General features: G+C 52.7%; 1 protein-coding gene and 1 long non-coding RNA gene across 10 annotated transcripts in view; one reads left to right on the forward strand and one right to left on the reverse strand.

Annotated features, from left to right (window-relative positions):
- The window catches only part of FAM78B (family with sequence similarity 78 member B), a 52,052-nt gene extending 26,218 nt beyond the window's left edge, over window positions 1–25,834 (forward strand). The window contains exons 1-3 of one of the 9 annotated variants that reach the window (XM_081026412.1): window positions 13,068–13,365; window positions 13,767–13,824; window positions 13,948–17,425. In XM_081026412.1, the coding sequence (XP_080882538.1) occupies window positions 14,096–14,470 (375 nt within the window). In that variant the 5' untranslated portion in view covers window positions 13,068–13,365; window positions 13,767–13,824; window positions 13,948–14,095 and the 3' untranslated portion in view covers window positions 14,471–17,425. Of the gene's footprint in view, window positions 1–13,067; window positions 17,426–22,891 lie in introns of those variants that run through there. The other 8 variants (XR_013991749.1, XR_013991750.1, XR_013991751.1 and 5 more) reach the window with 8 other exon arrangements.
- LOC308487755 lies at window positions 6,080–17,532 on the reverse strand. Its single transcript, XR_013991752.1, has 3 exons — window positions 17,419–17,532; window positions 13,859–13,969; window positions 6,080–12,532 (listed from the first exon to the last, which is right to left on the reverse strand). It is a non-coding gene; the product is annotated as an uncharacterized lncRNA (long non-coding RNA).
- Window positions 25,835–26,401: the final 567 nt, after the last annotated feature.

Below are 26,401 nucleotides of genomic sequence, written 5' to 3' on the forward strand. Positions count from 1 at the left end.
GGCTCAGGACAGGGCAGGGCACGGGAGTGAGCATGTTCTCCAGGGCGGCACCTGACAGCCGGTACGCGGAGGGCTGGCTGTACTGCTTCTAGTGAAACACGCAGATGGCCTCCCCACCCATGCAGTCCCTCCTCCCCTCCCCAAGTGCCTTCAGGCACAGAATCCAAAGACGTGAAGAGTGTCCCCAGATGTGGGGAGCTCAGGCCAGCACAGGCCTGTGCTGCTCTCTAGCCGCCGGCCACCTGACCGCTGCCTCTGCCTGCCTCTCCGCCTTCCTGTCACCCTGGTGTCACGTGTGCTACCTGTGGGTTCTTCCACCGCCCGGCCCTCCTGGGCCCCCGACTACCGACTACCCGGGCCTGCCACCACTTTGAGACAGGGACAGCAGAGGGACCTCTGCCTTGAGGTTTTCACATCTGAGAAAGGAAAGGAGCCACCCAAGGAAGCCACCCTCCCCACAGGGCCTGGGCAAGTCCTTTGGGAGCTGTGGGAAGTGCAGGGACATTCAGCCGTTCTTGTGAGGTCAGCCCTGCCTCCCATCGTCTGTGGGGCTCTGTAAGGACCGGCCTCCTGAGCCCTGGGGCAGGGAGTGCCAGCGGACTTGCTCCCAGAGAGCCCTGCAGGGTGCAGATGGACAGAGGAGGGAGGGAGGGACTGGGTGTCAGCGGCTCGGCCACCTCTGCCTTGTCACCTTGGACAAATTGCGTGTTCTCATATATGAAATGGGTCTCGTAGCATTCACTGTGCAGAGGGCCCTGGGCATTAAGTGGACAAACGTACATGAAACGCTCTGCTCCCCTGCTCATACTAGGGGTGGAAAGCCAGAACCTGCTGCTCCTCGTTACTGCTGTCACTCGCTAGGAGCCCCGCACGGCCCCTCGCTGGCACAGCGCAGCCTCTGTCGGCCCCAGCCATCCTCTGCTGCTCCCAGGCTCCCTCCAGCATATGGGACCACATGGGTGCATGCAGCCTCCACACAGGCCCAAACACCGCAGGAAAATGCAGGCCCTTCCTGTCCCCACACCTATGGGACACTCCTGCACTATCAGCATTGAAGTAAAGAGCTGGCTGTTTGAAGCAGAGGGAAATGGGCCCTGACAGGACAGGACAGCGTGAGTCCACAGCTGCTGTCAGCCCCGGTGCAGCGGGGCCCTGGGCAGTGCCGGGCCCACCCTGCCTGGCGGTGCCCAGTGCAGCCCTCTGTTGGGTCATGACACCTGTTCTGGGTCACTCTTCACAAACTGACATGCCCCACTTTTTGAGAAACTGGGTTCATGTTTTAAAAGAAACTTAGGAAACAGGAAGAACTGATGGATGATTATTTACATGAGACATAAACATTCTCGTGTTCCCAAGTGCTTCCCTGCAAGACTCCTTAAAGGCCAAAGTTCCCAGGCTTGTAGGAGTGTAGGTTGGGGACTCAGAGAGGCCCATGTGTCCTTCTAGCCCGTCCACTTAGTGGCATGTTAGAAGGTCTCTGAGATCCAGTGTGGTCTTCTGTGAAATGGACATTGTTGGAGGGTTAAAGTCACTTACTCCTTCATGTATCAAAAATGACATTGCTGGGGGACTCTCCATATCACGCAAAAGGAATGACAGGTGGCACCACATTTAAGGGACTGTATTGGGGATGGTTGAACCTAAAATAAGAGCTGTGCTGCCTACACAGAATTCACTTGGGGAGCCCGTGCCCGGGGACCCTGAGGGTCAGGGCTGGCTTTCTGGGTGACCAAGGCTGGCTTAAAGCTGAGGAGCTGGAGCGATGGAGAACCTAGGTCTGCATCCTGGGTGACAAGACAGGCTTACGGAAGCAGGAAGCCCAGCAGGCAGAGACTGGGCAGAGGACGAGAACTGAATCCCAGGTGAACGGTCACAGCAGAGCAGGACTAACTGGGGCAGGAGGAGGGGCTTGAGAGCACCGACCACCTGGAGGAGCCCCCTAAACAAGCCCCAGGTGGGAAGGGTGGTGTACACGGGCAGGCCAGCCTGGGCTCCCCTGTTGGGGGGAGCAGGGCTATGTCCCCACCATCTCAGGACACTTGTCCAGGGCTTTTTATTCTCCAGCTCCATGCTTGCCTCCTTTGGCACAGATAATTAGCTTTTTTTTTTGAGATTTAATTGGGGAAGGGGAACAGGACTTTATTGGGGAACAGTGTGTACTTCCGGGACTTTTCCAAGTCAAGTTGTTGTCCTTTCAGTCTTAGTTGTGGAGGGCGCAGCTCAGCTCCAGGTCCAGTTGCCATTGCTAGTTGCAGGGGGCGCAGCCCACCATCCCTTGAGGGAGTTGAACCGGCAACCTTGTTGTGGGGACAAAGCCCCAAAAAGCAGTTTCCAGGCTCTCGGCCTCACATAGAAAGGTGCTGGCTCAGGTAGTAAATGGCCATCAACTGTGATCAGATGGCCAGCAGCTGTGGCTAGTTGGCCGTCAGCTGTAACCCATAAGCCATTGGCCACTAATATAACGGCTGTGGCTACACTAGCAGAAGGAATGGGAGCTAGCAAGAGCGGATTGCAGAGACGCGGATGCCGCCGGTGAGAATATATTGGTTTGACTCCCCTACTTATGGCTCCATGGGTGTTCCTGTTTGGCCTCACCATGTCCTGCGTTCTTATGTGGGGAGCGGGACCAGAGACCCCGCCGGACGCCCTGCGTGACAAATGGCGCACCGAGCAGGGTCCCCTGCGCGACACATGGCGTAGTCGGCAGGATACGGTGCCGGCCAAAGCTTTCCGGAGGTCAGTGGAGCAGTTTGTGCGTATGAAAGCTCAGTCTGAGGAAGACCAGGAAAAGCAGCTGCCGGAGAGCTCGATCCCCGTGGAGGGGTGGAAAGACATGGACGGTTCCCCAACCAGCAGAGGCCGGAGAAAGCGAAGGTTGTTGACGCCCTGTTGGCTGGGAACTGCTTGCTGACGCAGCCCGGATGCAGGACTTGTCCCAGGAGGAAACGCTTGCCGAGTCCTCCGTGGGAGATGAGGGTGAGGTCAAGGTCATCCCTCACCCCCAGGACAGCCCTGGCGAATGACTATAGACTATGGGGAATTGCCTTCTATCCCTAATTTAATGGACGCTTGACTGTTTGGGAACATACCACCATGTAGTGGGACTGGCGGATGTTTGCTTTTGTGTCTTGACTGGCCGCCATTGATAATATGTAAGCACCTTGATGTGAGCCGCTGTTGTTCCAGCACGGTACCCCGAGAGGCCCAGAGAGAGAGTGGCAGTGCCCTGAGAGGCCCTGGCTGAGTCCAGGAAGTCTGGCTGTGTCCAGAGAGAGTGGCAGTGCCCTGAGAGGCCCTGGCTGTGTCCAGGAAGTCTGGCTGTGTCCAGAGAGAGTGGCAGTGCCCTGAGAGGCCCTGGCTGTGTCCAGGAAGTCTGGCTGTGTCCAGAGAGAGTGGCAGTGCCCTGAGAGCCCTGGCTGTGTCCAGGAAGTCTGGCTGTGTCCAGAGAGAGTGGCAGTGCCCTGAGGCCCTGGCTGTGTCCAGGAAGTCTGGCTGTGCACAGAGAGAGTGGCAGTGCCCTGAGGCCCTGGCTGTGTCCAGGAAGTCTGGCTGTGCACAGAGAGAGTGGCAGTGCCCTGAGAGCCCTGGCTGTGTCTGGGGAGACTGGTGGTACCCTAAGAATCCCAGGAAGTCTGGCTGTGCCCAGAAGGACTGGTGGTGCCCTGAGAAACCCTGGCTGTGCCCGGGGAGACAGGTGGTACCCTAAGAAGCCCAGTAAATCTGGCTGTGCCCAGAAGGACTAGTGGTGCCCTGAGAGGCCCTGGCTGTGCTCAGAGAGACTGGCTGTGTCCAGGATATTGCATTCACCTCCAGGCTCCTCGCACAGGGACCCTCGCGGAAGACACTTGTCGCGTAGATTGTGAGGCGAGAACCTGTAGGGGTGGAATGTGGGGACAAAGCCCCCAAAAGCAGTTTCCAGGCTCTCGGCCTCACATAGAAAGGCGCTGGCTCGGGTAGTAAATGGCCATCAACTGTGATCAGATGGCCAGCTTCTGTGGCTAGTTGGCCGTCAGCTGTAACCCGTAAGCCATTGGCCACTAATATAACGGCTGTGGCTACTCTAGCAGAAAAAATGGGGGCTAGCAAGAGCGGATTGCAGAGAGGCGGTGCCGCCCGTGGGAATGTGTGGTGTGACTCCCCTACTTATGGCTCCGTGGGTGTTCCTGTTTGGCCTCACCATGTCCTACGTTCTTATGTGGGGAGCGGGACCAGAGACCCCGCCGGACGCCCTGCGTGACAAATGGCGCACCGAGCAGGGTCCCCCGCAGGACACTTGTGGTTGAGAGCCCATGCTCCAACCAATTGAGCCACCCGTCCGCCCTGATAATTAGCACTGATGGTAGCTCGTTAGCTAATTATTTCTGGCTCATGTTTACCAAGTCTGTTACAGGCATTTTGGACAGATCTTCTTCCAGAGAGCCAAGTTCTGGAAAATTCTTCAGAAAAATAGACTGGATATATAAGGCTCCCACCCTTTTCCGCTTTTCAGGAAAACACTGTGTGTCCAGATTCTCCAGCCATCCTTCCTCAGCGAGATTCAGGGGAGACTGTTAGAAAACATACAGGACGTGTGTGAGGTTAGAGACTGGCCTTGTCACTTACTGTTGGACCTTGAGAAAACACTGAACCTTCCTGCGCCTTGGTTTCTTGTCTAAAAAATGGAGAACCTCATCTCTTCTTCATAGGATACTGAGGATTAAACGAGGGCGTTTATACCAGAAGCATGTTGTGAAATGTCAAGTTCTAAGCCAGCGTTTGGCTATGGCTGCTTCCCATTCATGCAGTCCCCGCATTGATGGAGCATCTCCATGGCAACGGGAGGGCGCGGGACCCACAGAGGATTATGCCTGAGACCGACCACCTTGCAGAACTATACCATACATCCATGGCGGTCTTGTCAAGGCCACCACCTGCCTTTCTGCCTCAGTCTCCCCTCGCTGTTGGACCGTGCCAGCTACATGGAAAGTGAGAAATCACAGAACTCATTTCAAACGATATCTCCGTATCTCCGAGGTGGCTTTTCTTTATTATAGATTTTGGTTGGGGCTACATTCCCTTTGGTGTGGCAAGTCACGGCCGTGAAAGCATGAAATTAGCTGTGATCCTGGGTGGTCTAACCCCATTGTCCTCAGAGAAGTGACCTCCTCCTTTGGCACATGGCGCCGACTCCCTTGCGACTTTGGCTTTTTCCGCTCGGTCTTCCTGTTGAGTAGGGGTCAGTTTCAATGGCCGGGCGTTGACCTGCCTGTCCGGGCCTGGGCAGCGTCATGTGTGGGTGGGCGAGCAGATGGCTGGGGGTCCTGGCTTGGAAAACGGAGAGTTATCCCCGCGACTGTGAGCTCAGGAGCCCTAAAGAGTGGTGCGTGCGGATGGAGCTTTCTGGTTCCCAGTTTCTGTGATGACATCTTAACCCCCACGAGAGCACCGGGTCGGGAAGCGGGCCCTGAGAAGAAGAGCTGTAGGGCCTCGGAGGGGGGGGAGCCTTGTATTCCCGGCCTTGGCGCGAACCTTTTTGTTTTAAAACAGCTACTTGACGCAGGAGGCTGTTACTACTAGGAGCTTCCGGCTTGGCTTTGCATTCCCCTTACCTGTTCAACGTGGTCATTGAGGCTGGGAGGGCGAGCGCCCCCCGTGTGCTCAGGGCCAGTGGGAGCCCCAGGCCGCCCTGAGAGCTGCTGTTCCGCCCCAGGCAGTTGTGTGCACAGAGCACCCCCACTTGCTGCCGAGCTTTCTGCTGCTGAGTTCAAGGTCCACTTGCGAAATTCCAGCTCCCCTGGATGGAGCGTAGTGCCACCCCACACCACTGGGAGTAGAGGTGGACACATGGGGGCACAGAGCAATTCACATGGGTCTCACCAAACTAGATTGACAGAGATTCCAAAACATCGAGAGGCGTCTAAGTGGGACGCCCCTCTCACTGCCATGGAGCTAAGTGCTTTGCACACCGGCTCTCACTCAGCCTGTAAGAACACGGCCATGTGGCTTCTATTATCGAGAGAGGGGAGATCGGTGAGGGGAGAGGGGAGAGGGGAGAGAGAGCTGCGGGGGATCACGCAGCCAGTCAACCACAGAGCCGGGATTCTACCCGAGCAGCCGCCTCCGCGGCCCCAGGTTAAGTTCAGCTCTCCAGACAGGAAGGAAACCGCCATTTCTGGAGCTCCTGCCATGCTCCAGACACCGTGCTAGGTACCTGGGTCGGGTCTCCTCGTTTGGGCTACATAGCTGTCCTGGTGAAGGGGACCTCGGTAGCCCTGCCTGACAAACGAGAGGACTTCAGTAGCTTACCTGTCCTATTCCCACTGCTGAGTGGCAGAGGTGGGCTTTAAACCCAGAGAGGTCCTTCAAACCTTTAAACCCCCGAGCTCCTTCCCTTACACTGTTTGCCTCCCTCATGACTGTTGTGTGTTCAATTTTTAAAAGTCACCGTATTTATCTGCACTCCTCCCCACTTTGTTGATTGATTCTGGAGCACGTCATTTTGAAGTCCTCCTGTGTCCAAGGGGACACATAACTGGCTGTGACAGGGCTCCTGGTGGGTGTAATTCATGATTTTGATGCAAGGAAGAGGTGAGGAGTGGCACTCAGACCACAGAACATTCTGCGGCTGCTGGGGAGGGCACTTGCTCCTAAGTTTTTTGCTCCTTTGATGCTTCTGTGGGTGGGATTGTTGTCCTAATTGCCGTCGTAGCTCATTATTAGTGTCTGCTGCACCTGGGGAAGGTAGCTTGGGCCAGTCTCCCAGCGTGAAGCCCACGCAGTGGGTGCTTGGAGCCAGTTCTCCACCAGCTGTTGGTCGTCTCCATCGAACACCCAGGGGACTGGCTCTGTGCCCCACCTGGGTCACCTGTGCTCTGGTTTGGGGCTGGGCTCGAGGGATAGGAAGGCAGGAGCAGTGCAGGTCAGACGCCAGAGCACCAGCGGGTCAGAGGTGTTGACCACCTCCCCAGCAGCAGGTGGTGCGGGCGGCGCAACCAGGAGGATGCCGGTACCTGGGGAAGAGAGTGAAGGGGGACCCAGGCCCAGCGTAGGTCCGGGCAGATGTCCTGAGACCCCAGTGGCCTGGGAGCCCAAGGAGAACCCGTTTTGTGGGGTCCTGTGTTCTGGGAGGTGCAGCTCATCCCTAGGGAATCCCCACTGCGTTTCCCATTTAACATCTTCCTTCTGTGGCCCTGAAAGTCCCACTGGCCATCAGCACAAAGGCCGAGGGCTTCGGCCATAGACGCCAGGTGCTGACGTAGCCTCGTCCGCGGAGGTTGAGTCCACTTTCTTGGTTTCATAGATGAGGAGACTGAAGGTGAAAGGGCTCTCGCTGGAGACAGGGCTCAAGAGTCACCCAGAAGGGCATGAGAGATGGTATCTGGCCAGGCTGGTGGTTTCTGGAACAGGTGTATTTAGACTGAGAACCCTCATCCCCTCTGCTGCCCTCTCAAACTAACCTTGCCAGCCAGCCTGCTCACTCCCATGCCCCCCACACACGGGCTGCTCCCTGGAGGCAAGGCCTGTCCTCGCGGTGCCCACAGTCCAGTGGGGATATGTAAGCACAGCACGTTGAAAGGTACACACCACAGGTTGGTCCTCTCAGGAGGTGACTTTGAGCTCCCAATTGAGGGTAAAAGGAGCCGAGTGTATAAAGAGCTGCGGGAAGAGGGTTCTAGACAAAGGGAACAGCAAGTCCAACAACCCTGAGGTGGGAAGGGGGTTCGTCTTGTTCCAGGAGGAGAGGATCAGGGTTCTACAGTGTAAGGGGCCCGGGGCAGTGGTGGAAACGCAGCTGGGACCTGGTGGGGGCCAGACAGTGCCCCGTGGTGTCGTAAGAGGCCGGCGTGGGGATCTCTCAGACATGAGGCAGGATCTGATTGACATTTTAAAACACCACATCTATGGCTTGTAGGGGCAGGGCGAGCGTGGGCATGGGGCCCAGAAGGTCTCGTTGCTGTCTGGAGAGGACAAGTGGCTGGGAACAGGGTGGTGGCCAGGCCATGCAGATTGAGAAGAGACAAATTCAGGTGTGTCCCATCAAGAGGCCATGTGACCCCTCACCTCAGGGAGGCTGTGAGCTCCTCGAGGCTGGCACAGACCGCCATGCCCAGCACAGGGCCCATGCCTGGGCAGCTCCTTGGGGCACAGCCCCGGTCTGCACAGACACCCTCAGGCCTGTGTGAGGACATGTTAGAGACTCCCTTTACTGCAGCTTTTCGTGTGGGGAGGTACTCTGCTCCAAGAGCTTCAGAAGTGTATTCGGAGGTCCGGTCCCCCTCAGACACGACCCCAAAAGCTGGCCGCTGAGCCGAGACCTCAGGGCTGTGAAATGGGAACAAGCCAGTGGGGACGGCGGTTTGAAAGGACCAGCTTCCAAGTAGTGAAGGGTAACTGTAATGAGAAGCTATCCCAGCCCTAGAGACCCAGTGCAAACGGAAGAGGATGCTGACGAGAGTGGCCTTCCCCTCAACCTGGGGCTGCTCTCCCCACAGAGGGATCTTTAAACACTGGAAATGGTCTTTTCTGCTGTGGGAAAATGCCAGAAAGGAAAGGATGTGGTCGGAAAGGAAGAGGGCGAAGGGGAGCTGGGAGGCTGGGATTCACAGGCTTCCCGGAGTCCCACATCAACGGTGCAGAATGAGGAAAACCTCATTTTAAAACTTACACTGTAATCATGGTTAAACCATCTGAGAATCGGGCCCGCGTGGGGGCTAGGCCTGGCGTCTGCGTGGGCTGAGGCCGCCCAGAGGCTGTGGGCTTGTGACTCGCCTGGTGACATGGGCCATTGCATGGAGCCCTTCCAGCCCCCCCCCCCACCTCCCAGCACAGCCTGCTTCCCGGCCCTGAGCCCTGCCCCCACCTGCCCCTTGAAAGGGGCTTTTCTCCATCCTCTCCCCTCTCTATCTCCAGCTCCTGTAGTGGGGTTTGGGGAACAGAAAGGGCTGGGCGCTGCCTTTGCCGAGTCGGAGCAGGAGGCCCGCTGGCACGTAGGCACAGTGCGCTTCTCAGCGCTAGAGGGAGAAAATGTGGTGCTCCTCTAACTGAGCTTTCCACATCCTGCGGTGACTTTGTAGGGCTGAGCCATGAAGACGAGAGAGAACGTGGAGCCTCTTCCCCAGGGCTGAGGGCAGTGCGGTTAGCACAGCTGCTGTGGCCAGCCATCGGGCCCAGGGCACACTCATGTGGAGTGCCCCTCCCTTAGGAAGACAGGCCAGAAAAGGGCCGGCTCAGCCCTCGAGGCAGGTTTGGGGCAGCTGGGTGGGAGCACTGAGGTCCCAACCCCCAGAATGGGGTCTAAAGCAGGGCACCGGTCCCCACAGTCCCCACAGACCCCTTGTCAGGATGGAAGGACACGGCCAGAAGATACCTGAGAGGGTTCCTTTAATGTGTAGGGCCCGGCAGGGGCTCCTGTCCCCGGAGCCCAGGGGCGCCACCATCGCGAATCTCCAGGCCTCCCCTGGGAGCTCTGCAGATCCCCTCCACGTGTGGGCCCCCGACTCCCATCCCACTCCAGCAGGGACCTTAGGGCAGCAGTGCCCTGCACACCTGCCTCGTCCCTGCCTTCAAGAATGCCACTGCCCCCCCCAACCCCTTCAATGACCACAGGGCTTCAGGGGGTCTCTTCAGAGAGGTGGCTCTGCTCTGGTGGGCACTAGAGAACTGGCTGGGTCTGGGTGGAGCCTGGACCTCCACCCAGAGACCACTTATTTTAATGAAATGCTTCGCGTGAGCTTGTTTGATTGAGATTTGCCTCTTTCTTCTAAGGATGGGATGCAAAAAGCATGACGGTTGCAATAATCGATGTTTTCATTATTAGCTCTATTGGTGAGTCCATTAGCTGTGAGCTCTGGGTCAATGGCTGATTGCCTCCAACGCAAACACTGTGTTTATCACGGTGAGGAGAAGGTTGGGAGGAGGAGGAGGAGGAGAATGAGATAATAACTCACATTGACCTGGTGTGTTACTTTCCCCTGCATTTGCTCACACACCGTCTCTTCATTTGAGCCCTGTAACAGCTCCGAGATGTAAGGAGGTCTCCAGCTATTTTTCCTCCTGTTGTACACAGGAGGAGGCTGGCAGCAGTGACCTTCCCGAGGTCAGGAGGTGACACCCTGACCTCCCGAGTTTCCTCTATTCACCACGTGAAAGACGTGGAGGAGAGAGGGATGAGAGTGAGAAACAAAGCAGCTCCTCCCAGAGAGGTGCAGTAGAAAAGGCAGGGTTCGAGGTGAGAGATACCTGGCTTCCCATCCTGGCGCTGCCCCTCCCCGCCCGTGGGACTTTGGTCGGTTACTCTGAGCCACTTTTCCTTGTGTATGAGTGTGTGCCGGTCCCTGCCTCTGATGGTTACTGTCATGTGCCTACACCAGGAAGGTTCCAGGGCTGTCTCTTCCTTCTCTCCCCCATCTCTGTCCCTTACAAAGACCTAAAGTTCAGTGTCATTCGCTTTGGGCCATACACCCTGCTACGTACTTCGTTTTCTAATTTCCTTCTCCCAGCAAGCCCGGCCTGAGTACTGTGATCATGCCTGTTTTACAGATGGGGAGCTGGTACAGAAAGGGCAGGGACCGTGTCTCGTTCACTTGTTCACATGCCTGGGCAGTGGCAGCACTAGGCTGACGAGTCTGGGAGTCTGGCTCCAGGAAGCCTGCTCCCCACTGCAGCTCACGCCCCCTCCTTGCCACCTTCCTGAAGGAATTACCTGGACTGTCAGCTTTTTCTTGTGCTTGTTCAGTACTCTGTAACCCCTTGCAGCATGGCCTCCACCAGCATACCTTTACTGCTGTCTGGTCATTAATAAATCTGCTTGGCTTTCTCTTCACCCCACTCTCTTCGGTTTATGGGGTTTTTGACACGGGTGATTCCCTGGAGTTCTCTTGACTTTGGAAACTAGCTCTCCCTGTCACTGGCTCTTCTGCTTTCCAGATTCCTCTTGGTTTTCGTGCCATCTAAACCAGGCGGCTCAGATCTCTCTGTCATCCCAGAGATCTCACCGTCACCATCACATGCACTGACCCTCTCCATACAGACAGGTGCCACATTCCCCTCTCTAGCCCTGACTTCCTCCTAAGTGCTAGACCCAACTTTGCAACTCCACAGAGGCAGAAGCATCTCAGTTAAACTTCATAGCCCGTCTTTCCCTCAGGTCCTTTTAAGGACCTGGGCTTTTCCGGTGGTTTAGGAGCCATGGGAACTTGGTGGCAGAGGAGTGACACGATTTCCCGCTTCCTGGACACTCTGTTCATGTTTGCGATCACACGATCACGCATGATGGACGCTTTCACCTGAGGGTGCGTTTCTTTCCTTTATTCTCAGTAGTTCTCAGCCCATTTCCTCCACAGAGCTCTCCCCTGATAAAGCTCTCACAGGTGTCGTCTCCGACTCATGTCCCACTTGGAATCTGTGTCGCTTGCTTTCATGTGCAGGTATCTGATGGCATGAATAGTCACTAAGTATCATTTATAGTCACCAATTCATTCATTTCTACTTATGTGTGGCTTGTCCGCCTCCTCCAGTGATAGTCCTGGTGCTATTCTAATAATCGATCCTAAATGAACCAGTGGATGGTAGTGCTTTTTTAAGGTGAGTGAATATATAAAGTGTAAAACTATGATAAAGTACTTTGTAGTATACCAGCTGTACCAAATCCCAGATACACAGGCATGAAAAGAATTAAAACAAGATAATTATTTATTCATTCAGCAAAGATTTATTGAGATCTACCATGTGTTAGTAATGTGCCAGACACTAGTACAAAAATAAATCACAATCCCAAGCCTCAAGGAAATCATAACCTAATGGGGAAGACAGACAAAGAAACAAATAATTATAACCTGGGACCTGTAAAGATCTGGATCTATCCATGGGAGCACAGAAAGGAAGGCTTCCTGGAGGAAGTGACACATGCAATGATTCTCAAAGGATGAGTAGTTAGGTACAGTGAGATTTTTAGGAGGGAGAGAGCAGGGCAGGTAGAGGACAGGGCATGAGCAAATGGGCACAAGTGAGAAGCAGCGTGGTGTGGAGACAAGCAGGCCCAACCATGAGGGCCATATATGTCCTTTATGTCCACTGAGGAACTTGGATTTTATCCTGTGGGTGCTGCTAGTGGGGTCCATGTAGAGGATCCTTTGAAGGGTGTCAGGCATAGAAAGGACGTAATCAGGTCTGCGTGTCTGAACACCAGTACATCCTAAAAGATGAGTTTGAGAGGGATCGGGGTCGGAGGCAGAGAGACCAGTGACAGACCATTTAGTGGACCAGGTCAGAGATGCTGAGGGCTTGGATGAAGTGAGGGCAGTGAGAGTTGGATGGAGAAAAGGAGATAGACTCAAGCATCACTTACCAGGCAAAATTCACAGGATGTGGTGACACAGTAGGTATGGCAGTCTAGGAGAGGGCACAAGAAGAGCCAAAGATAACCCTCACTTGTGGCCTAGCAGACGGTGAGCACTGGGCCACTGCTGCCGCAGAGACAGGGGAAAGGGCCACGTTTATGGTGGAGATGATGAGGTTAGTTTGGGCCATGTGGAATCTGAGGTGCCTCTTTCTTCTGTGTAAAGAGAAATAAAAATTCACTTATCTTGTGGGATATTTTGACCATTATCTGAGAAAACATAGCCACACTTGTTGGAATAGAGCAAGTCCTCAATAAGTATCAGCTATGATGGTGGTGGTGATGATGGTGATGGTGGTGGTGATGGTGGTGGTGATGGTGGTGATGGTGATGATGGTGGTGGTGGTGGTGGTGATGGTGGTGGTGGTGGTGGTGGTGGTGATGATGGTGGTGGTGGTGGTGGTGGTGGTGGTGATGATGGTGGTGGTGGTGGTGATGGTGATGATGGTGGTGGTGGTGATGGTGGTGGTGGTGATGGTGATGGTGGTGGTGGTGGTGATGGTGGTGATGGTGGTGGTGGTGATGGTGGTGATGGTGGTGATGGTGGTGGTGGTGGTGGTGATGGTGATGATGGTGGTGGTGGTGATGGTGGTGATGGTGGTGGTGGTGGTGGTGATGGTGGTGATGGTGGTGGTGGTGGTGATGGTGGTGGTGGTGGTGATGGTGATGGTGGTGGTGGTGGTGATGGTGGTGATGGTGATGGGTGTCATGTGATGTGATAATGGTGATAATGGTAACGATGATGGTGGGATGACGATGGTGGTGGTGGATGAGTCCATGGGAGGGGAGAGAGACATGGGCTAAGAGTGGGGCACATGTCCTCCTCCCTCCTGTACAAGATCAGGGGCATCCAGGAAGAGTAGCAAAGTGCCCCAGATGGCAAGTTTGCTAAACTAAGCAATTAGACTTCCACGCTGGACTGACATCAACGGGAGAACAGCATCCGAAAGACCGTGTGCGCCAGCCTGCAGCACAACTTCCACATTGAGGTGATTCCCAGAAAGTGACCACTATCTCCTGTGTTATCAGTTTCTGTGTCAATGTTTTCTAAGTGCTGATTGGCCAATGACTGGAATTTAAATTCTATGATTTCCTAGGAATTAGTGTAACCTTAACCTTGCCCCTTTTTGCCCCCCTTGCACCATAGTTCCTTCCAAGTACATCAAATTTTACCCACCAACAAAGAAACCGTACACACACTCATACTTCCCAAGAAAGTGGTTCTTGCAGTGGAATGCCTCTAAATGGCTGATTATAATTCCACCATCCCAAAGAGTCGATGCCTCTTTGTGGGTGTCACAAATGCCCCTTGGAGCTTTCTGCTTTAGGTTAGTTGGACCAGCTATGGTTTTATTTAACTTGTTTTGGTATCGCTCTTTTATTTCTGTAGGTTTTTAGAACTTGTTCCTATTTAATCCTCCAAACAGCACAACGTAGAACTTTCTGAGGTGAATTCTCCTCTGAACGTCCCATTTTGCCTACCTTGGCTGTGGTAGTAGAGTGGCGGGCCCCTCTCCAGCTTCTGAAAAATTCATTTAGCCTTTTCTTGTGCATCTCTTCTGCTTTGCCAGGTCAAGCTGGGAACTGCCCGACCTGAGGGAAGGGAGAGTAAAAGCCATCAGTGACTCAGACGGGGTGAGCTACCCTTGGTACGGGAACACCACAGAAACGGTGACCCTGGCTGGCCCCACCAACAAGATCTCCAGGTTCTCCGTCAGCATGAATGACAACTTCTACCCGAGTGTGACGTGGGCAGTGCCAGTGAGCGACAGCAACGTGCCACTGCTCACCAGGATCAAGAGGGACCAAAGTTTTACTACCTGGCTGGTGGCCATGAACACGACCACAAAGGAGAAAATCATTCTGCAGACCATCAAGTGGAGGATGAGGGTGGACATTCAGGTGGACCCCCTTCAGCTCTTGGGGCAACGGGCACGGCTGGTGGGCAGGACTCAGCAAGAGCAGCCCCGGATCCTGAGCCGGATGGAGCCCATCCCCCCCAACGCACTAGTGAAACCCAATGCCAACGACGCACAGGTCCTCATGTGGAGGCCCAAGCGGGGGCCACCTCTGGTTGTGATCCCCCCTAAGTAGCAGCAGACTGGCCTGATGGTGTGGGGAGCACATGCCGCGAAAACACGCCGTGAGGCCGCCAGCGGTGGCGGGAGCCAAACTGAGTTTCTGAGCCAAAGCAGACCTCTTGGTTCACCAGCCTTCACAGCCACTGGTGACGAGGAGGGCTGCTGCTTGGGTGGTAGAACCATAATCCTTAGGAAAAGTCCCTTCCTTTGGGGAATAAAGAAATCAGTGATTTGACAGACTTGCTGTGACTACCATGCAAGTAGCCATATTTTGGAGCTGACCGGGATGATTCTCCTATCCGAACTATTGACCATTTCTCTCCTGTGAGATGCAGGGGATGGAAACGAAATTAAACAGTGCCTGTGGCAAATGCTGCTTCTCAACCAATTAGAAGTGGGCGTGGAAACATCCACACCAGGTGTTTGTAAGAGACTCTCTGTCTGACCATAAGGTGCTGGGGAAAAGGGTGGCATGAAAGTACGGTGGTGACGAGAATGGGGAGAGAAAGGAATAAGTATTATTACAAACTAATTCTTGTGCATTTCTTAATGGATCATCAGATCATCAACATCCTCACTGAAATGCAAGGAACACTTAGAAAACTGGAGACGTGTTGAGATTTGCCCTATTCTGTGGGAGAGCTTCCTGGGAGCTGTCCAAGGTTCTGATGTGAACTATTAATAACTGATGGCGTCTTTCAGTGGTTCCATCTACCTACCTCTTTCCAAAAAGTGATTATTCAGAGTATCCTTAATCGCAGTATTTGGATAGATCATTTCTGTATTCTGTAGCAGCTATGCTATTTGGGGCCTTCACCATGTCTTCAGTGAAACCTGAATTGTGATTTTGTTTACAGCTGCTTATTCTGTTCCCATGACTAGCCCTAAATTTACAAAGATAATTATTTATGAGGCACGAATCCATGTAGGGTTTCAAGAACATTTCAGCAAATAAGAATAGTATTTTCATTTTTTTGTCTGTTTGTTTTTTCTTTTGTTTTTGTTTTTTGTTTTGTTTTGTTTTTTTTAGTTTCTGAATGGTTCACCATGTAGAATGCATGCGTGCATGCCAGGGCGTGTATAGTGCAATGACTAGCGGGGTTATTGGCAGCACCACATATGCCCTGGTAGCATTGAGGCACACACGGCACATACACTGTGTTCCCACATATGTTTACTGGAGCTCAATTTCACAGAAGCGCAACTTTAGCTTCTTGAGCCTTTGTGAGAAAGTGCTTCATAAAGCTTAACTCCAGAGCTCCTTAATGAAAATCTGAGCTACTCTTGTTAAACAAGCCTGTACAGCTCAGAGCCAGCCAATAAAGATGAGAGACCATATTTCCTTTAGTCAAGCCAATATCAAACTTTTTAAAGAGTTTCCGGTCTTTACAGTAAGAATTTTTCCAGCTTTTCTAGCTTATATCACCCCAAAAAAGAGCTTTTCTCTTTATTCTCAATCATGCAACTTGTGAATATATATACAGAGCGTGCCAAAAAAAATGTATTAAGAAAGGAAAAAAACAATGAAAATTGTAATACTCAATATATACCGATAACAAAAGATGAATACAAGTCATGTTTGACTTCTGCAATTACAAGAGGTGCTCAAAGTGGTTATATCAGCGTCCAGACACTTCTGATTACGGTGGACGACTGCTTGAGCAACGCTGACCAAAGTGTGTACATTTTTTTTGGCACCCACGATGTGTATGTGTATGTGTATTTCCTTGTTCAAACCTCCCCATGCAAAATAATTCTCAACCTCTCACTATGTCATCGTGGGTTTTATGGATGGATACTGCCAGCCTAATTTCAGAAGTGAGAGAGTTGTGGTCAGAGCAATGCGTATAGTCCTATGGCTCCTAAGATGTGCCTTCTACCAGTTTGGGAAGGGAGCAGGGAAAGCAGGAGGAATTCCTCATCACTTTTATTCCGTTTGGTCTCATTTCGTTCAGGTTCTAATCCCAGGGGATGGTGCTTATTTACATGAGAGGGTTCACAGATCCATCTCAGGTTATGTGGTGTTAACCTCACACCCCAACCACCCGCTGCTCTCGTATAGATTAGTTACTGATGGCAAGTGGAGCTATTTATAACAGTGCATTTAACGATACACCAGTGACTCACAAAAGACCTGGAGACATTTCATCTAGAAATAATTGAGCTGGTCCATTTGGATTCCTCTGTCCCTTTCCCTCCTTCCTTGGTTTGGTTGGGTTTTGGTTTTGTTTATGGGTGAGGTAGCCCTAAGGAGCTCCGTGGCTGACATGTAAAGCTACCAATACTCAACACTGATGTATCAGAAATCACCACCTCTCCCTCTGATTGAATTAGGTCCACCCTCGTGGGATGCTGGAGCATGGGCACTGATCCTGAAATCTATGTGGCCTGACTTCCAGAAAATCTGATATTTAAAACTCCAGAATTGTAACAAACAACAGATTAACGAGAAAGGATTATTTCTATCCCCAAATCCTATATAAGATTTCTGTTTCCACATTCCTTGTGCCTGTCAAAATGTGACTTACACCATTAGATTTACATGTAACATAACTTTCTCAAAAAAAAAGCAAGGTGCGGTATACTCAGCTAGATTTGTTTCCCCTGAAAACTCGTGCTTTTCATAATTTTAAAAGAAATCACCCCAGGCCAGTTTTCTGGAAAATCAGGGAATGGCAAAATGAGAAAAATAGATGGGAAGATGCTTGTAAAAGATAAAGGTCCTGTGCAAATGTACATTACGGTTTTTGTTGGTGAAACTGTTGTGGACTCCATGGCTGAGTGTCTCAATTTTGAAATCACCTGGCAGAATGCTCTGTGGCCCTGCAACCAATTATTTTAAAGTGATAGTCGTTTTACAGGAAAACAGTCCTTTTTTCTTTCTGTGACCCTTAGATCGTCACCTCTCAGCTTAGTCAGGATATTGCCAAATGAAAGGCTCTCCAACAAGAGAGAACTCACCTTCGAAACTCTGTTGGGGTCACCTCATCATCCCATCAGGCCTTTGTTCCCGAGAGTCCACAGCTCTGACACCAGATGCCATCAGTTTAAAGGGGCTCATTCGGTGCCTTGATTTTTAGTTGCATGGTCTTGGAACTCTGGATTTTACAAACACATACACACACACACACACAGAATGGTTTCTTCGTGGCACAAATTCCTGTGTGGAAAAGAGCATTTCATCAGATCAGAGGTTCTTAGATCTAGTCACCTTTGAGATATTTTATTCTGCTATCTCAAGGAAATTGGGGTCCTGTTACATGAGGTCATCTACTCAGGGTCACACACTTAATTAGCAGCAGAGCCAGGAGAAGAGCCTGGGTCTCCCAAATCTCATATCACAACACTGTCACACTTACCTGAGACCCACCGTCCTCTCCTGGTCTTCCAGCCAAAACTTGTCACCTTCCCTGGACCATTCAACTAGAGACAACTGGATCCACCCTTCAAAGAACAGGGGGAAATGCTTATTACAATCATGTCTGAAAAAGGAATGTTCCAGATTCCTTTTTATCAGTGACAGCTGTTTTGAGATTGAACCCTTAATCTGGACCCTTGGCTAGACATGTTTTACAATCCCGAGTCATTGCTTTGGTCCACAGCACATGGGCAGGTTGGAGGCTTGTCCCCTGTCCACGCCCACTCTGTGGGCCTTTTGACAACTCCCTCTGTTCTGGTGCTAGGAACAACATCTCAGAGGTCAATATCATGTTCTAAGCAGCAATTCTGAGCAGTGAAATAAAAGAATTATGATATCGAATTCACCAAAGTCTTCCATATGCATTTTCTCATCCCCAGACAGTCTTAGGAGGAGTACAATATTGCTATTATTATCCTCACTTTACAGACACCACATTGAGCTCCAAAGAGGTTAAGTGACTTAGTCATAGACATACAAACAGAAAATGTCAGGAGCCAGGGTTCAAGCTGGGCCATTTGGCTCCAAGTCCCATGGCCTTCCACTCTCTCGTGCTGCCTCCCCAGTTGTGCCCTGACTATGGGGCACAAAGAGAAGGGAAGGAGAGAGAAAGCAAGCCACGGGGACCTACCCAGTCATGCAGTCCCTCCCCATCTACTAAGTGGACATATTAAAAATAAGAGAACAAAGGCTGTTTTCTTACGCAGAGGACCTGGTACTCATCAGGGAGACTGGCCCAGGAACAATGCCTGTCGGGCGCCATGTGGGTGAGCTGTCTGTCACCCGGCAGCAACCAGCACAGTGCTGGTAATTAGTAGAGCAGGAAAGTCTCAGGATCCCTTAAGCACCATAAGCACAAAAGGAGGCGGAAAGCACACATCCCGCAGCTGAGGTTTCAGCTGAGCAAAGCCCTGCCACCCGCCGTCCCTCATCACGGCAGGAGCAGCCATGGGACACAGGCACTGGAAGCAGTGGCCTTCCTAGCTCTGCTTGGCACCTTGAATGTTCTTGTTAGCACCGAGGCCACAATTAAACATTGCCAGAGCCAGCTCCCAACTGAGTTGCAAAGAAAGATGTAAACACACACACACACAGACCCAATACACTCACACACTCCTGCAGCTGAAAAGAAATTCAACAACCCAGCGAATGCCTGAACTCTATAATTAAGCCTAAACGATCCTTAGATAAAAAGGGAGCTGAGAGAGCAAGCTCAGTGCACACAGATATTTTTACCCGCGAGTCTTAATGCCATTAATTTCTTTTGAGTTCTTGAGTACATCTGGTTCCAGTTTCCTTGGTAAAACATCTGACTACGGAAGGCCTTCCCAGGAGCTGCCAGCTCCGTGGCCAGAGGACAGCCAAGGTCGTCTGGCCATTCTCACTTTATTGTCAGAAGGGAGGCCCATTGGCTGCAGGCCAGAACCTCAGCAGGATTTGAGATCGTCTGGACCCAGCTGGTGACCTAGACCTTGAGCAAATCACTTCGTTAATCTGGGCCTCAGTTTCCTTCTCTGCTAGCTGAGCCACTGCTGTAGCCCAGCCAGCATCACAGTCAGGAAGACACGGTGGGATGAGGTCAAGAAACATGTCTGAAGTGCTGCCTGATGTACAGTGTGCTCACGTCAGTAGACTCAGGGCCCAGGGTTAATGCCAGGCCCTCAAGCCCCATCTACTTGGAAGCCCAAAGCGATGTCAGGAAACCCACTCTCCCTGCCAAGTGAGCCTGGCCTCGGTGAAGACGGTGGGCTTTACTCTCTCCCCACCCCAGACACCTTGCTGGAGAGGCCTGGGCCCTGGCAGTCAAGGAAAGGAAGGAGACCGCCGCCCGGCCCTGTAGAAAGCAGCTCTGCACAGAATTTGTCACTGGAACTCCGGGAGGCCTTTTGGAAAGGAAGGAGCCTGGGGCGAACATCAGATGTGGGCCAGACTTGAAGTCCCAGCGCGATTTGCCTAGTTTAGGGTGACTGGAGAGGCCAGCCAGGGACAGCTATGTTTTCTCCATCATGGGCTCGGCAAGAGATACAGAGTAGAAGTAATAAAAATTAGATGATAGATAGCTAGGAGAGAGAGAGAGAGATGATAGATAATCTACCTACCTACCCACCTTTCTGTGGCTCTCTACTGTCCTGTCTACAGTTTCTGATGTCCCAGGTCTCGGCTGGGGCCCCACAGTTTGGAGGCAGCGTGACTGGTCTGTGGGTGCAGGTAAAAGGAGGAAATACATCTTCCTATGCTGCACCCCCCACCCCAGGCTGTCTCACCACACCGGAGCCACACTGGTTACGGCCCTCTGGGTCCACTGTGCCTGCTGTGGCCCCTTCCCACAGGGCCCCACCTGGACCAGCCTCACAGCCACCCAGCTTGCCGCAGGGCTACTTCCCAAGCCCCCCACCTCCGTCCCTACACCCTACACTGTGCCTCTCCCCCAGCTGGGCCCCCACCGCAGACTCTGAGGGGAGAAGTAATTTTGCCCGACTGGGAAGTGGTCCCACCGAGAACCTACCAGCTCTTCTCAGCAGGCCAAGTGTGAGGCAGGCCCTGGGCAGCAAGCTGCACGGCCTCGCACAGGAGCCTGTGTCTGCCTCCAGGCTCCCATTTTCCTTGGCTAACCCAGAAAACCTGGCTGGATCCTTAAAACAGCTGAGTGTGCTGAGTCAGGCAGTTCCGCTTGAGAAAAGGGAAAGTAGACCCTGGAATTAGAGCAATGGGGGTGTTGGGGGGGCACAGGGCAGCGGCCCAGCGGCCCTCGGACCTCCCTGGGGATCAGAGGGCTTCAGACAGAGCAGATGAAGTGTTTACTGAGTGTGGCTGAGGCCCGGCAGCCCCGGGAGCAGGGAGGAGACAGGAAGGAGGGCGGAATGCTCTGCTGCAGGCCAGCCCGGGACTCAGGGAGCGGGGCAAGGCCCTGGGTGCAGAGTGTATACCCGATTTGTACAGGAGCCGCCCCTCGCTTGCTGGGTGAACCCCACAGTGTCCGCCCCAGACGCCCAGCTTGCCTCACCCAGCCCAGCCCAGCTCCCTGCCAACTTCCACGCACTCTTGTCTTCAGAAGGACAGCGGAAGAGGGAGGATGGTGAGATCCCACTGCGTACACAGCCTTTCTGCCAGTGGGTATACAGAGCGTCTACGGTGTGTCAGCCTAAGCAGACCCCCGGCCCGCTCTCTTTGGGGAAGCTGTGGGGGTACACAGCATGGGGCACCCCAGACCCTGGCCAGGTCTCCCTTAGTCTTCTCTCTATCCAATACATCCACCCATCTGCCAGTGCGCGGGGGTCCCCTCTGGCCAAGGGCTCGGTGAGGATGAATGTGGTGACAACACAGCACCGTCCAGCTGAGCCCGTCCAAGGGAAGGGCCAGGGGGAGCCTGCAGCCACAGCAAAGCGCACAGACCCGGGGGACAGAGGAGACAGCTGGGTAGCTCCCCGTCACCCCCACCTGTCAGACCAGTCAGAACCGTCTACACAGACGTGATCCCGTGAAATGGTGATTGGGAAAATAATAGGAAAGATAATACATGCCCTCCAGGCTGAGAACTATTTCATTACATTGGGCTTTGAAAGCAAGGCAGCCAATTAAATTATTTCCCACGTCTTCACGTGCCAGAAACTATAGAAAGCTATTCCTTTTAATTCATTAGGGAAGAAAGAAGGACTCTGCATATGCACATGAGACGGGAGGGGCTGGGGCTCCCTCTTAGGGCCCAATGTGTGCACACACACACGCACACACCAGGCACTAAACACCCATCTGTCTCACCTGAAGAATGACATGGCTTTTCTGCAACCAAGAGAATGTCTGCTCCCAGAAGCCACACAAAACCAAACAAAGGCAGAAGCCTTCTTTGGACACGTTCCCCAGGAAGGAAACAGGGCATTTGTTGTGAGAATAACCAGCTGTAAACTCAGATTTGAAACTTTCTGCAGCCAAAAACGACTTTGTCTTTCCCGCCTCAGTGAAGAAGTGGGCATCTCCCCGTCAGCTCCTGTCAGAAGCTCAGAGGGGTCTCGTGGATCAGGAGACCTGAGACCCTGAGGCCTCATTTTGAATTGACTTGACCATGCAGGTCTCACGCGGGTCGCCTCCACCTTTCCATCTGTGAAAGGGGAAGAAGACTGCTTCTCAGTGCCATGGTCACCCCCTTGAAATTACCAGGCTGCAAGAGCACCTCAGCGGCGAGCTCTGAACTCCTTGTGACCCACTGATGGACCAAACTCAACCATGCAGCTAAAATAGTTTCTGTACCCGTCAGGCTGACCCAAAGGCACCCCCTTGTAGGCTAAATATAATTGATATAATATGAACAATATAAGGATAAAGGTAACAAACAGCAGTTGTCACGATGCTGTGAATTTGCAAGTAGCCACCTGGCCAGTGTGGTCCACGAGCAGCAGACACACAGACTCTGAGGTGATCTCCAGGCCTGTGCACACGTGTGCCCACATCGTACCCCATCCCCGTCACCACGCAGGTCTGCCGTGCTGTGCCATGCAAGACACGAAGGGCCAGCAGAGCCTAGCACAGCCAGCGGCGCTGGCCAATTGCTTTTTGAGGAAAGGGAACTGGCATTTGCGACACACAGCAGGGCAGCTGTCCCACAGTGCAGGGTGACAGAGAAACAGTTTCTACAGTGGCTCCAACGCTATTACGTCCCCGTGTGTGTGCAATGGGTTGTCTGCCAACTTCAAACAATTGCAACAAGGCCAGGGAACATCTGAAATGCCCCCCCATTTCTGTAGCTCCTTTGTGCCTGGCTGCTGGGGTATACCTATAGATGATCGTGATATTATTTTAGTTTTTAATCATTTTTTAAGAACTACATAAATGCTATAGACCATACTTATAGAGAAATGCATCGGTAAATAAGTACCCATAGTTTTACATAAAGTTGCAGGGTCACGGTCCCTTTGAAATTTATTTATGGTGCCCAGATGATGACATCTGCTTTTACAGAATGACATTCTTTGCTCATTGTCCTAATGCCCATTTTATTTACGTTTCCATGTCCACATACAGGTCACCTAGTAGGACAAGGCATGCCCAGCAAGCAGAACCACATGGCAGAGACTAAGAGGAGGAAATGAGCCACGGACGGTGCAGAAGCTGAAGCCCTGGACACCTGATTTCCCATTAGCACTAGTGCCATCCTACCTGTCTCCTCGCTGCCCTCCCATCCCGTGACCTGTCACCTCTCACCCCTCCAGGGGCCATGCAACACTCCCTATGGGCTGGGTGGCCTGCTGGTTGGCTCCTGGGGAGCTGTGTTGAGCGGGGACTTGTGCCTGCTGTCTCTTTGTGTGCAAAGATTGGGTCCACCAGATCTCCAGCCCATCCCACCCTCTGCGTGAGGCTGCCCAGGCGTCAGAGCTGGGCAGCCTGGACTTCAGGGGCCTAAAGTGGTCCAGCCTTGATTCTCCAACCCTGCCTCTCCTCCCTACCCGCTGGGTGGGAAACAGAGAGCATAAGCCTCTCCCCTCTTCCTCTCTTCTCCACATGGGGGGCCCAAGTTAACACCTTCGAGATTTCTCTGCTCCTTGGAGGGCCAGGGCCAAAGCATCCTGTTTCCCCCATATGGCCAGGCTGGGTACCTTTGGGTGACTAAGGGCAAAGCGTATGCCGCCAGGACCAAGGAGTGAGGGGAGAACCACCCTAAGAGGGCAAGAATGTTCTACGTACTAGTTTAGTTATTTATGAAATACGTATTTATTATACAACAGGAAATCCACCCCCATCTTTGAAGCCTCCAGCCCCAGAAGGTGTTTTCCAGGCCCCCGAGAGCACAGTGAGTTATTCCTCTTTGAAGCCACAGAAAACATGGCAGTGGTGGGGGCGGGGGGTGATGATTCTTTCCCTGCCCCCAAACACCTCCGCCAGAGGTGTTTCAACCGGAAATGGGGTTAGAAACCACCAGCTAGTGGGGCTCTAAAGACACGCACATCAACAGAAGCACGGCTGTCTAAGCAGAACCCTCAGAACCCTCCTCTCTGCTCCCCTCCCCACTCGCCCCAGGTCTCCTTTCTCCTCCATCGCGTGCCGGGGGGTGGGGGGGGTGGGGGGGGGAGCCAGTCCGCCCCAGGTGCCCATCTCAGAACTGTGTGTCTCCTCTGCTCTGGTGCCGTCCTGTAACACTATCTACACGTCAGAGACCCCGAGGAGCTTAAAAAGACCCTGGTCCCCTCCCCAACTCATTCCAGCGAGACTCTGGGGGCTGAACCTGGGCACAGGTGTTTTTAAAAAGTGACCCCGATGATTCTGATATGAGACCAGGGCTGAGAAGCACGTCTGGTGTTCTCTCTCCTCTGCCCCTGCCCCCCTCCCACCTCCTTCACTCTTTATGTCCCTCCTTTCTCCAAGGATGGGAGGCCATTGAGGAACCCCACCCCTCCTCCTCCCTGAACCTTCCCCAGCAGCTCAGCTACCCTGAGCACATCCCTGCCGAGGTGGCAGGTCCCACCGCTGTCCCCCCGAGGCTGGAGCCTCCACCCGGCCTGGGGGCTGTTCTCAGACCACCTCCAGCTTTTCCAGGAGCCGAAACCTGCCACCTGCCAGATTCTCTCTCCACCTGAACCTCTAGGCTCCCCAGCAAAGCTTTAAAGGGCACTTTGGTGACATGCATGGCTCCAAACCCCAATCCTGGCAGGAACACCCACGCCCAGTCCTTATAACCCCAGCCTTGGCCATTTCTGCGGAGGGTCTCCTGGTGACAGAGGAAGGAGGCACACTGTCCCAAGCCAGTCTTTTCCTAACAATCGGGCAGCATCCAAATCCCAGATGGCTGAGAAGAGACATCTCATGCTTCATACTTATAAGATTGCCACTGCTGAGTGGGGGTCAGTGTGTGTGACTGTGTGTGTCTGTGTGAGTGTGTGTGACTGTGTGTGTGTGAGAGTGTGTGTGTGTGTATATCACGATCCACAGGGGTGTGCTATGTTCATGATGGGCCAGAGTGAATTCCGTGTGAGGTATACATAGAATTTGTGATCTGTACATACCGTTACACACACAGGCAGCCTAGGGAACCTGTGAGGTAGGAAGAGTTGTTTTTGCTACCCGACCCCCCATCTGAGTAACTTCCGGGCAAACACTATGGCACACACCCCGTGGGCGGCCCCCTACTCTTCTTTCCCCATAGTCAGAATGTCCCTGCCCTATGTCCCATCTCTCAGGGTCCTAACTTCTGACAGGTGACAGACCGTTCAGTCAGTGAATGCTAAAGGTAGAGTGTCACCCCTCCCAGGTGACATTTATATTTTAAGAGGGGCTAAAGATAATGCCTTAATCTGAAGGGGGAGCTTTAATGGTGGGGATTTCAGGCACAATCGGGACCAGTGGGGAGATTCTTTTTTTATCTGGTAGGCTTTTTTAGAGCCCCCCAAATCGTACCTATGTCTCCGATCCACCCTCCGTTAGTGCATGAACACAAGCACAGTCACCCACATACACTACCCATAATTTTGAGACACCTCCCTTATACTGGCTCTATCTTGAAAAATGAATTTTTTAAAAAAGGAACCAGCTAAATTAATTTAAACCTCACTGGGAAATGTAGCCTGTTTTTCACCAGGAGCCAGCCATCTGGCCACCCCACCCCCCACTCCCCACCCCACCCCCACCCCGTTCCATTTCCCTTCTGCTCCTCCACCATATCAGTTAATTTACTTGTGTCCTTTCTGTGCTCTCCTTAGCCCCCACCCCCAATGTATTTTCTTCCTTTACTGTGTCCCCATTGGAATTGTGCTGTATTTCGGTGTCGTCAGGACAAAGAGCAGGTATAAAGCATGAGCTTGTGTATGACTTTGAAGAAAGAAACCAGGTATTCTGCTACAGTTTGGAGGAAAGCCCAACGAAGGAAGAGACGAAAGCTGGCTCTGCAGAGTGCCTTAAAAATGACTTGAATTAGGAAATTCTGAGTCGTCAGTCTTTGGATGTTACATAAACTCAAACAGATGTTGCATTTCACTTCTCTGGGATTAAAAAAAAAAGTTAAATACAGTGTGTATTCAACAACAACGTAGTATCTCTTCTCTTGAATTTGGTCCTGGTTTACTAAAAGGCTTGGGGAGAGGCCCCCAGAACAAGCACCTGTGGGACACGCAGGGGGCAGAAGCAGGACTCCTGCCCAGCTAGGAAGGGGTCCTCACCCTTCTACCTGATGACCCACCGCCCTCGTCCACGACCGAGCACTGTGAAATTGGGGAATAGGAGAACATTCTAGAAACGCAGAGGGTAAACCTTACCCTTCCATCCCACCCACTCCCACCCATTGCTCCTCCCTGAAGTACCATTTGACCCGTTTCTGCTTTGCCTTTGGAAATGGTTTTCCTTTAGCTTAACCCTTGCCACCTGGGACCTGACTAAAACAAGATACTTTGAAGACTCTGAGCTCCCGAAGGAAGTGAAGGCTTCTGGGGCACTGCCTCCTCTCTGTCCCCCAGAGCTGTGTTTTTACGTGGTCAGAGCACGTGCAGACGAGGATGGGCAGTGTAGTTGGGATGGAGACCCTGACCTGTACCTGGGCTCTGAGAA

The sequence above is a fragment of the Rhinolophus hipposideros genome (assembly GCF_964194185.1).
Source record: "Rhinolophus hipposideros genome assembly, chromosome: 19".
Lineage (NCBI taxonomy): Eukaryota > Metazoa > Chordata > Mammalia > Chiroptera > Rhinolophidae > Rhinolophus > Rhinolophus hipposideros.